Below are 12167 nucleotides of genomic sequence, written 5' to 3' on the forward strand. Positions count from 1 at the left end.
CTCTCTTGTTCTCCTGAGCTCAGGGGTCAGACCGAGCACACCCACTCAAGCTGGAGTTCTCCAAGGCATGGCAAGGTCCTCAGGAGCTGAAGTCAGGCACGTGTAATGGAATGCAGCTGGAAACCTAATTGTACTTGGAGCTATTAATAGAATGCATAATTATTTAGATTGTAGACAAAAAAAAAAAATCATTAAGATGACCTTCTTTGCATTATCCTGTTAAAGGTCATCTAATCAGGATGCATTAATAAATACCAGAGTTGCTGTGGGAGCATAAGAGCCCAGTGTGGCTTTGGGTTGGTTTTTCCATTTACTTTTCCCCCCTTTGCAGCTGCAGGAGGGGATTTCTGTAATGCCATCACCACAAAGCCTATGTTTCTTCCATGCTCTGTTTGCTGGCAGCAGAATCATTTCATCTTTGTCTTGGGCTCCTTCTTCCTTGGAAAACTCCTAAGCTGAGTGTTTGTACTGACAAAGAATTGCTGCCAGGCACTGAGAAAAAGGGACACTTGACAGGGGGGGTCCTACAGGGGATGCTGGGGTCAGAGGTCCCAGGGTGGGTACAAGGAAGTTCACTTCCCCACCTTTGGTTTCTTCTCTCCAGTGTTTGGGGCTGGCAACAATTAGCAATGAGATGTCAGCAGCAGGAGGAGTGAAAATGCCACTGGTCCTACCTGAAAATCAGCTGCTCTGCTGAGTTTCTTCCTTCTGGGAGCTCCTCTGTGGGGAAGGGATGCCCACTGCTGGGTGGTCTGTGGTCCCTTTGTCCAAGGCAGCATCATGGGCTCTGCCTGCTGAGGATGGAGGTGGGACACACAGCTGCCTTCCCCTCCTCCAGATGTGAGCCAGGACCTTCCTGCTAACACTGCTCAGGGAAAAAATTGGGTTTGTCTTTTTATTATGATTATTTTCTGCTCAGTAAGTGCGTTTCATTTGGTGTGGGCAGCAGCAAGAGAAGAATAACTGACACCCTGATCCCTCTGCACTTGTCTGACCAGCAGATGAGATCTTTTCTCAATAAAACTGTATTAACTTCGCTGGAAGCTGCCCAGGGCAACTTGGGTCTGTGGCTGTGGTGCTGGGGTTGCTGACCAGCCCTGTGCCAGCAGGTGGGGAGCTGCAGCAGCTCCTGGCTGTGATGGGGCTGCCAAAACTCTGTCCTCACCAAAAACCAGGGGTGTCCCTCTCTGGTGGCCTCTGTTGTCTTTGGTTCACCTCCCCCCCCCTCCTGCCTCGGGTCAATGCCAGGACCTGGAGTGATGATGCCACCCGGAGCTCCCTCACTCCCTGACACAGCTCGGGCAGCCCGGGATGTCCCCAGGGGACCCCCAGGCTCCTCTCCAGTGTCACCTTTGTAGCAGGGGTCAGGCCACCGTAGTCTCTCCGAGTTGTTCCCTCAGGATGGGGGAGGATTTTCCCTAGAAAAAAAACTTGGGAACAAAGTGTTTGGATTTCCATTCTCTGCCCGGGTTCCGTCGGGTGCAGCCAGCGAGCTGTCGCTGTCGCTGTGTTGTGTTTGCTCTGCTCCGCCCGAATTGCTGTGAAATTCCCTTTGGAGCAGCCTCTGCACAGGAGCTGCCTCCCTGCTCCCTCGGCAGAGATAACGCGAAGCTCTCCCTGCAGGGGGGTGGGCAAAGCAGGCGGGTGTAGTCCGGAGCCAAACCTCGGTGGGTGTTGTGCGGAGCCCAGGAAATTTCGGCAGGGTGGGAGGGTGGGATCCCACCCTTGGGTGGGATCCCACCCTCAGGTGGGATCAGGCTCAGCGCTGGGTGCGGGGCCGGACCAACCCGGGAGCGATGCAGGAGGAGGAGCCGGGACCATCGGGAGGGACCCGAGTGCCCTTTCCGTACCATTCCTGGTGGAAATGAGCCCGAGAGAGCCGGGCAGGTGGGATAAATGTTGTATGGCTCACCCGGCTGGGCCTGAGGAAGGGTCTGGTCCTCTGCTGCCCCAGGAGGGGTGATGCCCCTGGCCCCCTCCAAGCTCCCCAGAGCTGAATTTAAGGCAGAAATAAATAAAAGCCCAGAAGGCTCCAGTGCAGCGTTTGCAGCTCTGGGTTCCCCAGAGCAGAGCTGCCCTTGCCAGGATAGGAGGGTGAGGAGCAGCTGATGCAGAATGGCCTCGCCTGCCAGCCAGGGCCGTGCCACCTCTGGGACCATCCCCTGCCCCCTGAGAGCCCCCCCTCCAGCATCACCCTGACCCCTGCCACCAGCTGCCTGCCCTGGCTCCTGCACCCATCAGGGCTGAGAGCGAAGATGAGCATCACACATGGGGACCTGCAGACTGCAGATTAGTGGGGGGGGAGAAGGCAGAGGGGCTGCTGAGCTGGGATGAGGCTCTGCTGAGATGTGCTCTGAGGGCCTCAAAGGTCAGGACTTGAGTCCTCAGTCATTAATCAAATGTCTGGTGCTCCTGGGAGAGCAGGAGAGCCTGGGCTGCAGAGCCACAGGGTGCACAGGGTGGCGTGGGAGCAGGGGTAGGAGCAAAAAGAGGTGTGGGGGGCTGAGACTGAGAGGTTCTGACTCCTCTTTATTTATTTACTTGGCTTGCAGTGCCCTGAAAAGGTGTCTTTCCTAACACCCAGGCACCCTTCCAGGCCATTAAAAAGCCAGTCAGCTCAAATGACTGACCCAGGAGCTGTGCCTCATCCCTAACCCTTAAGCAATTAACCTGAGATGAAATTAAGCCAGCTGCTACTTGCCATTGTCCCTCCCTTGCCTGTGGGGCTGCTGGTACCCAGCCTGCTGAGTGCCCAGCAGGTTCCCCTCTGGACCTAGAACTGAGGCCAGCAGAGATGTTCTGTTGTTTAGTCCTATCTCCTGCCTGACTTTGTGTTGTCTTGAAGTTGCTCTGCATTGAGCTGAATCACGAAGGTTTGAGCAGGGCTTCCAGAATTGTCTTGCCTGGCATGGAAGATACCAAGAAATACCAAATCCTCCATCTGCCTCAGTCGTTTCTTCCAGTGGCTGAGCCTACCTCCCTGTTGAGAAGTTGTTTCTCATTTGAATTTGTGTGGCTTTAACATCTTTGTTAAGGTCTATAGAAAAGACTGCTGTTGGTTTTAAGAAAGCTCAGAATATTCAGATTTACCCTAAGCAGGATGATTCGCTAGGAGTGTGCTGGGGAGGGCACCAGAGCACAAAGATGTTTACCAGGCAGTCTTAATTTAGATGGAAGTCATGGGTGGTTTCTCTGCTTTACCCTGATGGGTTGACGTGGAATTTGAGTAGTGTCCAGCCCTGGTGTTGGGCCTTAGGTACCAATTTCACCTGGTGTTTTCTATGTAAAGACCAAGTTATTCAAAAACAATAAATCTTCAGCCAAGCCAGTGCATTTCTTTTTCATTGTTATGGCAACGCATATACAGAATAATAAAGTTGGATCTTGGTGACTGTTGGAAAAGGTCCACACCAGTTGGTGGCAGCTGAGTGAAGTCCATTACCAGCACCTCCAGAGCCAACTGGCTCTGGGAACACAGTGAGTGATGGTGCCCTGCCAGCCTTGGATGCAAGTTTATAATCTTTACCTTTTATTTTCTTACTAGGATCCCCGGAGCAAACACAAATTTAAAATCCACACGTACTCCAGCCCCACCTTCTGTGACCACTGCGGGTCATTGCTCTACGGGCTCATCCACCAGGGAATGAAATGTGACAGTAAGTGATGGAACTGGGGGCACCAGGGGGGCTCTGGCACGCCAGGCTCTTGGGCAGAGGCTCCCAGCCCACCTGAGCTGCAACCAAAGCCTGTCCTCTCTGCCACCACTCCTGGCACCTGAGGGGCTGGGCACAAGTGGGCACCTTCTCCCCTCTCCTGGAGAGCTCCTGCTGCACGGAGAGGGGAGGGGAAGGCATCCAGCTAGGGGGGGAATCCTGCCAGCAGTCCCCCCCTGCAGCATCCCCTCTGCCCATCCCACAGCATCCCCCCTGCCCATCCCGCAGCATTCCCCATGCCCATCCTGCAGCATCCCTGCCTTGCAGCCCCCCTGGCAGCAGGATCCTCTCTCTCTCCATCTCTCCCTTCTCTCCATCGCCGGCTCCTAGTGACACCCGGTGGCCATGGCAGGGGCTGCGCTGCCGCAGCCTCACCAGCGCTCCTGGTTCTGCACTGGAGTAGCTGGGGAATTACTGTACAGAGAGCAGAAAATTGGGGAGGAAAGAGGAGGATGGAGCAATAGCTCACTAATTTTCCCAGTTAATCTCGGGTGTTCCTGCTCCCAAGGTCCATGAGCATCCAGGCTCTGCTGCTCACCCTGTGCTGCCCTCCCCGTGACTGGAGGAGCTTGCTGACTGCTGGGGAAGCAGGGTGTTCATTATCACCTTTAAAATGTTAACAAGTAAAAATATTTTTTTAAAAAATACCCTATTATTATATGTATTTATATATTTATGTGTATGCATTTTCATACATCTATGTATGGACAAGGAATTTTTAATGCCCCTTATCAGCCCCCAGTGAGTCCGGCTGAAGGCCCAGCCTCACACCATGGGTGTGGTGGGAGAGAAGTCTGAGAAATCAGCAAAACTCAAATAATTAGAGTACGGGCTGAGAGCCCTGTCCCCTCTGTGGGTTGGGCCCATGGCTGGTGGTGGTGGAAGGTCCCTGTGTCCCAGCAGTTCTCCCTGGCTGCAAGGAAGGTCCATTTGCTGCACATTTAACCCCGAATCCCTCCCAATGGTTGAAAAGGAGGACAAATTCTCCTCCCCATCCCCTCTGAATCCCCCACGAGCCTTGGCAGAGGTGATGTGAGTGCTGAGTGTCCCTTTTTCCCCCCAGCCTGCATGATGAACGTGCACAAGCGCTGTGTGATGAACGTCCCCAGCCTGTGCGGGACGGACCACACGGAGCGCCGGGGACGGATTTACATCAGGGCTGACATCGAGAAGGATGTGCTCACCGTGGTAGGTAGGTGACCCAGGCACAAACCCCACACCCTGGGGACTTCACAGAAGATATTTCTTCCCCGGGACCCGTAAGCATGTCATGAGGTGTCAGCTGTGTTCTTGTGGAGCTTCCCCTGCCTGCAGAGATGGGGCTGGAGGTGGGACTGTGTTGGGTGCTGGTGCTGCAGCTCTGTCTCATGGGGCTGAGCCCAGTGTGGAGCTGAGGAAGGAGGTTTCCACCCATGCTGGGTCACCCCGGGTGGTTCTGGTCTCAACAGGGGCTGCCAAGCTGCTGGTGGTTGCTCACAGCAGGGTGTGAAATGCCACCAACTCACCCACACCAAGGGCTGCCACCTCCGAGTAGGGTGGGGATGCTGGGCTGATGACACCAATAACAAGGACCAGATCCTTCTCCATCATCCCACCAGCTCTGGATGGCTTCTCCTGAAAAAGTCTGGATTGTAGCACCTCTAGGGGTGGCAGGGCTGGCAGCAGGAGATGCCACAGCATCATGGGGTTCACTGCAGTGGGATGAGATTAGCTCTGAGGTCCTCCTGCTCATGAGGCTGTGGAGGTCTCTGGGCTGGCTCCTTCTGGCATGGGAGAGCAGGCCCTGCAGAGTCCTGGGGTCCCAGCAAGGGGGGCTCCAGCCCCACCTGCCTCTTCTCCACTTTGGCAGGAGGTGCCCTGAGATGGTCCCTCAAGGTGATGGGGAGACCCAGAGGAGCTGTGCTGGGCACAGCAGCTCTGAACGTGGTGGAGGTGACCAAGGGTGGGCAGGTGATGGCACCAGTGACCCCATAAGGGACTCGTGAGGATCCTTCCTCACCTAAGGAGATGCTCAGGTGTCACCCAGAGGTGTAGAGAAGAGCCAGGATCTTTTTCCATCCTAGAGAACTATTAGAAGTGTTTTCAACAAAAATGCCAAGTTTACTGAATATACTAAAGAGAAAATTACAAAGGACATGGGATTTTTTTTTTATTTTTTTTTTTTAATTTTTTGTTTGTTTTATTTGTTCTTAAAGAAGAGTTTAAAGGAACCACACAGACTTGTGTTTCACAAGCTCTGCTTCCCAGGAACCTTCCCTACGGGTTTGAGGTGGGACCTGGACCAGGCTCCCACCAGAGCCCACCCTCCAGTCCTCTTCCCACAGCTCCCCCAGGCAGGGGAGAAACTCCCCCCCCAGCCCCTCTCTCTGCAGCTGGATTTTCTTTCCTTCAGCTGGGTTTGAAAGACTGTTTTATTTCTGGCCCTTTATGGAGGTGTTGGTGAAAACATGGCATCTGGTGGCTTTTCCAGCAAGGCAGGAAAATGTGCTGAGCTCCCTGGCTGTGCCGCATCGCTGATGAGGGAGTGGGAGCACTTGGGGAGGGGAGAGGCTGGGGGCTACTGGGAGGGGGTCCCCTGCCTGCCTGCCCCCCAGCACACGAGGGGATGGGAATTTCCACCCCAAAACTCCGAGGGGAGGTGGCAATGTCTGCAGGGACCTGCAGAGGTGTGGGAGCTGCGTGCTGCTGCCCTCGGTGCCAGGTTTTGGCTCCTCTCCTGGGACACACACAGATATTCCCCCAACCGCCCCAGCAAGTGGGGGCTGTGCCAAAAAACCCACCCGTGTGTCTTCTGCAGGATCTGCCCTGTCCACCCTGGGGGGGCTCCTGGGGACACAGCTGGAGAGTGGCTGTGCAGGCATCCAGCCCAGTGCCGGGGGGCTGAGCTGGGGGCAGGCATCTGCTGGAACAGATTTCTGGTGGAAAGTGCCCTTTTCCAGGTTTTCTGCAGAAATTTCAGTTTGGGGTGAGCAGGGGGGTGGATTTCTGTGTAGGAGGGGAGCGACAGCACGACAAGTGGGTGGGTGGGTGATGGAGCTCTTGAGCCTGGTGGGGATGGGGGGTTGAGCCCCACCACTGGGTGCTTGGGGGTTTGGGGTGTTGGGTGGGAACCCTGTTGCTGCCCCCCTGCCTGCCCTTCCAGCAGAGCTGGAACCTGGTCAGGATGGAGCAGACCTGTGGAACTGATTGCCAAAGCACAAATGAGCACAGAGGGGGGAGTAGGAGGGGGGGGAGAGGCTTCTGTAGAGCCAAGATCAGGGCTGAGCAGCAGGATCTCAAACCAACCTGACCCTGGACCTTGTCTTGCTTGTGGTTGGGGTCCTGTGGCCCGGCTGCTCTGAGGGATGGAGGAGCTGCTGTTCCCACCTTCCCTGCTTTTCCTAATCCCAGCTCTGCTGGGTTGAGCAGGGGCTGTTGGGGTGCTGGAGACCAAAGCTCAGATTCCAGAGGTTTTCCATCGCTTCTGGGCACATTTGGTCCTAGCCCCGTGGTGCCAGGCAGGTTCTGGTGTTGGGGCAAGGTCTTCTCTTCATCCCAGCAGGCGTGGAGACCCTGGCCCAGCAGACCAGGCAGCTTCCCCATGGCAGGGAGCATCGCTGCTGGATGTCCCCGGGCGGTGCGGGCAGGGAGCGGATCCTGCAGGGGGCAGCACGGGCACAGCCAACGCAGCCAGGAACCCAACGCTTTCATTTTTTTCCTCCACTTGACAAATTTGTCAGGGATTTGCCATATGCTTTTCGGCAGCCTGTTTTTCTTTCACCTCTCAGTTTTTTGGTTTTTTGGGGGTTTTGGGTTGTTGGGTTTTTTGGGGTTTTTTTGTTTGGTTGGTTTTTTGGTGGATTTTTATTTGGTTGTTTTTTCTTTTTTTTTTTTACTTGTTTATTTTTCTTTTCTCCTCTCTGTGCAGCTAACCTTTTCCTCCCAGAGGAACTGGCACTGGGAACCCCAACCCTTGGGGTGGTGCCAGGGGAGCAGTGGGTGCTGTGCAGGGGGAGCTGGGTGCTGTGCCAGGATCTGCTTCCCTTCAGCAAGGGCTCAGCTCGCTCTTGGCTTTCCTACAGCACTTGGCACAGCCCAGGTCTGCCTACAGCACAGTCTGCCAGAGACCAAGATTGTAAAAATTACATTAATGGCATGAGGGAGATCCAAATTTCAATATTTTTAACCCATTCTGAGTTCTAAAGAACCGAGGCTGGTGATAGCACCCATGTCAGCTCCTGGGGGGTGGGCGAGGGGTCTGTAAGGGGGATGCAGAATGTTCTGCACTAATTGTGACCCTGTCCTGAGCCTTGTCCTTGTGCAAGGGCTGCTGGAGTGTGGGGATGATGTTGGGTTCCCTCCTCTCTCCTGGGGGTCTCAACAATGTCCTGATGTCCCTGGTGTGGTCCCTGCAGAGCTGAGACCCCCGTGGGATCCCAGCAGAGCTCAGGGTGCAGCCCACACCCCCCCTGTGCCAGCAGGGACTGAAGCCTTGTTATTTACCCAGTGATGAAGTAAAGCTCTGACCAAAACTAAAGCAGTTATGCTGTGATTAGATAAACACACTGGAAGTGCTTTAATTAATAATCACTGGCCCGGGAAGATGCAACCCTAATGAGTCCTGTGCCTTTTCTATAAGAGTCTGCAAACAGATTCTTCTGCAGAGCATTAATTAAAGGTGGTGGTGCAGGGCAGTGTTAATCCCAGCTCTGGAATGAGGCTGTTTCCAGGCAGGGATGGTTTGATCTGCTGGAGGTCTGCCTGAGAGCCTTCCCCTCTCCTACCCCTGTCCCAGAGGTGTGGGATGGAGCTGGGGAGCTGGCTGAGCTCCCAGCCCTCCCTGCAGCCTCAGAGCTCTCCTTTCCACGGGGTTTTTCCCGGTGCTGGGCAGGGAGAAGCAGAATTATCTGCCTGGAACGTGTTGGAAGGGGTCTGCTTGCTTGGAGGTGAAGGGAAAGGATTTGGCAGCCCCGGGTAAAGCTGTCTTTGGGAGCGGGTGGGAGTGGGATTCGTTGTAGGCTTTTTTTTTTTTTCTTTAACATAAAAGTGAGCCCCCATATGGCACTGCATATTTAGCAAAGAACTTTCTGGTCTTTATTTATCCAGCATATGCATCTTGCCTTCTCATGGAAACCAGGGGACCAGCAGCAAACAAGACACGTGGCCCCAAGCAGGTGATGGGGCTGTGCTCTGCTGTCCCCACTGCTTGCTGTGGGGCTGGGAGCAGAGGCTCAGAACCCATCCCCTGGTGCCTGCCATCCTTTTGGTGGGGCTGCTGCTGAGGTGGTCTCCAGGGGGGCTTTGCTGGTGGGGACCTGTAGGAGTCCTTCCTTGGCAGGGAGGGGGATGCTCAGCACTGATCCCTCCCCATCCCCTGGTGTTTTGCTGCTCTGGAGCTCTCTGCCCACATCTCTGGGGCACAGCCCCTGCTGGACTGGGGGAAAGGCTTTGTCCTGCTCCTGCAGCTTCTGGCCAGGACCTCTCCACGCCAGAGAAGTTGCCTGTAAGAGCTGTGCTCCCTCCTGCTTGGGGTGTCTGGGGTAGTGATATTTCTCCCCATGTTTTCCATCGGAGCTGTGGGTGTCTGGCAGAAGTGTCCCTTCCCCAGCCTCTTCCTGCACTTACAGCTGGCTGGGTAATTAAAAGGTGATGTCTGAATAATTTATTTGGAAACTGTTGCAAATTTGGGAGAATGCGTTATCGAAATATCATTCAGCCTGGCCTGGCAGAGGCAGAGCAGGGGACATCAGGTTGGCATGGCAATGGGGCTGTGTCCCCAGGCCAGCACAGCACCTCCCAGCAGTGCCCAGGACAGGGGGAGCCTTTTCCCCCCTGAAGTCCTCCCCAGGGACCCTCTCCTCTTCCTGACCTCTGCCTAAACCAGGGCAGCTCCTCCTCAGCTCCAGGGATTTGAGAGGGGCTGCTTTGGATTGCAAGGCTCTTACTCATGGCTGTTAATAATGATGTTACTGCTTCCTACTGATGCATAAAATTGTCAGAATATGACAGATGTTGAAACTATTTTACATCAAATTTAACTGTCAAAGAAATAGCATAAATACTTGGAGAGGAGCATGTTTCTCCCACCATGAGGTATCACTACTACACTTCTGGAGGTTTTTATTTTTCTTTCACATAAGTGTTGATTTCTGCTTGAAAAGTCAGGAAGCTGCTTAAGGTCAAACAGGAGCATTTTGCTTTTTTAAATGAATAGATAGAATTATTCTCATTAATGAAAGTTTTAGGCCTGCCTGCTGAGATAATAACATGAGGTAATCAGATCTCCTGCTTCAGGGCGTAAACTGATGGACTATGAGGGTCAGGAATGATTTTTCCTCTTCCTTAAAGAAGTGAACAATGGTCTGATAAATGACAAAGGCTTATTTATTTGTCCCCAGAGGATCTTGGGCTGGCCCTTGGGAGGGTGACACACAAAGCAAAGTCAGAGAATTGATCCAGTGTGAGATCATTTGGCATCCTGTCCTCCAAGGGGACCTCATCCTGTCTTGCTCCCAGGAACCAGCAGCTCCCCCCAGCCCCAGGGTCAGTCCTATCCCTCACCCCCAAGGCACAAAGGGGAATTTCTGCTCTGGGCTTCCTTGCAAGCAGCTTTTCCCCTGGTTATGGCCATCATGTCCCATCAGAATTTCCATCTCTGACACCTTTGCTCAGGCTGAGGCAAGATAGGAGCCTTTTCCCAGAAGACAAAAACCCCTCCTCGACCTAATCCAGGGACAGATCAGCCCAATTGTATTTAATTTATCAAAGCTGCAGTCCAATTACAAACAGTCGAGGTCACCCAGAGGTTTGCTCTTCCCTTTCCTGATGATGCTCAGCTCTCCCAGGAGATGCTCAGCTCCCCCAGGAGATGCTCAGCACCCCCAGAAGATGCTCAGCTCCTGGACCAAGCAGCAAATCATCCCATCAGAAAGTGAAAATAATCTCTTGTGTTGCTCCTTCAGCCTCCTTGGTCTGTGTGTGCTTTGCACTGACACTTGCTTTGTGTGACACATGGTTGTGTCTTCCTTATCCCATAATACTCATGTCTGTACATACCCAGCTTTATTTCTGGTTTTCATCAATATTTTCACACTTACCCTTGGCATGCAGGGAAGATGTCAATCGTTGGGTATTTTTTTATAGTTTGAATACTGATTTTTATCCTTTTTCTCTTCTCCAGTAAGAGATGCTAAAAACTTAGTTCCTATGGATCCTAATGGCTTGTCAGATCCCTACGTGAAGCTTAAACTAATACCTGACCCCAAAAATGAAAGCAAACAGAAGACCAAAACTATCAAGTGCTCCCTGAATCCTGAGTGGAATGAGACATTTAAATTGTAAGTACAAGAAAAGTGTTTAAATGTGTAAACGAGTTTTTCTCACCCCGCAGAATTAATGCAATTGTATTTGCTCTGATTTAATTATTCAGAGACATTAACCTGATTCAACTAAGAAATAATTCCTTTAGAGCCTCTAAGTATGACTCAGAAGCTCTCAAACCTCTGCCCTGACCCCTGATCAAAGCTGAGCATTTCAGGGCAGGGACTTTGTTCTCCCTTTGAAATGGATGTAGCTGGAAATTAAATCCTGGAGCCCTGAGTGGCTGTTAAGGACAATCCCTGCATTTTGCATCCGTGTTCTCAGGGGTTGTGGAAGGCCATGGTGCTGCCAGAATAAACCCCATCCCTTCTCCTTTCCTCCCTGGCAGCCAACTGAAAGAGACGGACAAGGACCGGCGGTTGTCAGTGGAGATTTGGGACTGGGATCTGACCAGCAGGAATGATTTCATGGGCTCCTTGTCCTTTGGGATTTCTGAGCTGCAAAAGTCGGGAGTTGATGGATGGTGAGAGTTGCAGTTGTTTTTTTTTCCCCAGTTTTTTTGGTGAGCATCTTGACGTGGTACTCAGGGCTCTTGGTGCCAGCCCAGCACTGGAAAACCCCTTTGTGCTGTCCCCATGTCCCCTCTGCCACCCTGACCTGATATTCTCGCTCTGTCCCCCCAGGTTTAAGCTGCTGAGCCAGGAGGAAGGGGAATATTTCAATGTCCCAGTGCCTCCAGAGGGAGAAGAAGGAAACGAGGAACTGAGGCAGAAATTTGAGGTGAATGGGTTTTTCCTGGGGACTCCAGGCTCCTCCTCACTGCCCAACCTCACAGACAGCCCATCACTTCCCTGCTCAGGAAGGGGTCTGAAATCCCATTATATGAGACAAGTTGTTTCTTACTACAAAGAAAGCAGCACAGCAAGGGTCCCCTTTTCCTCTGTGTTGCTTCAGACCCTGTCTGTCTGTCCTGTCAGAGCTGCCTGACCCATGGGCTGTGTGTGCCACAGTGGGTATAGAGCAGGTAAACAAGGGGTTAACTTCCCTCAACACATCCCCAGCACTGAATCCCAGCAGGAGAGGGACAGATCCAGGCTGGCCTGGTGCTCCTGATGCCACCACATGTCACCTGCAGCAGCTCTGCCCACGTCCTGA

At 53.1% G+C, this 12167-nt stretch overlaps 1 protein-coding gene across 2 annotated transcripts in view; it reads left to right on the top strand.

Annotated features, from left to right (window-relative positions):
- PRKCB (protein kinase C beta) overlaps positions 1-12167 on the top strand; it is an 83225-nt gene that overhangs the window by 39363 nt on the left and 31695 nt on the right. For both annotated transcript variants that reach the window (XM_030459940.1, XM_030459939.1), the window contains exons 4-8: positions 3545-3656; positions 4777-4905; positions 10873-11029; positions 11401-11535; positions 11696-11792. In XM_030459940.1, coding sequence (XP_030315800.1) covers positions 3545-3656; positions 4777-4905; positions 10873-11029; positions 11401-11535; positions 11696-11792 — 630 coding nt within the window. The remainder of the gene's footprint in view (positions 1-3544; positions 3657-4776; positions 4906-10872; positions 11030-11400; positions 11536-11695; positions 11793-12167) is intronic.

Source organism: Calypte anna, chromosome 14, assembly GCF_003957555.1.
Source record: "Calypte anna isolate BGI_N300 chromosome 14, bCalAnn1_v1.p, whole genome shotgun sequence".
In the NCBI taxonomy this organism is placed as follows: Eukaryota; Metazoa; Chordata; class Aves; order Apodiformes; family Trochilidae; genus Calypte; species Calypte anna.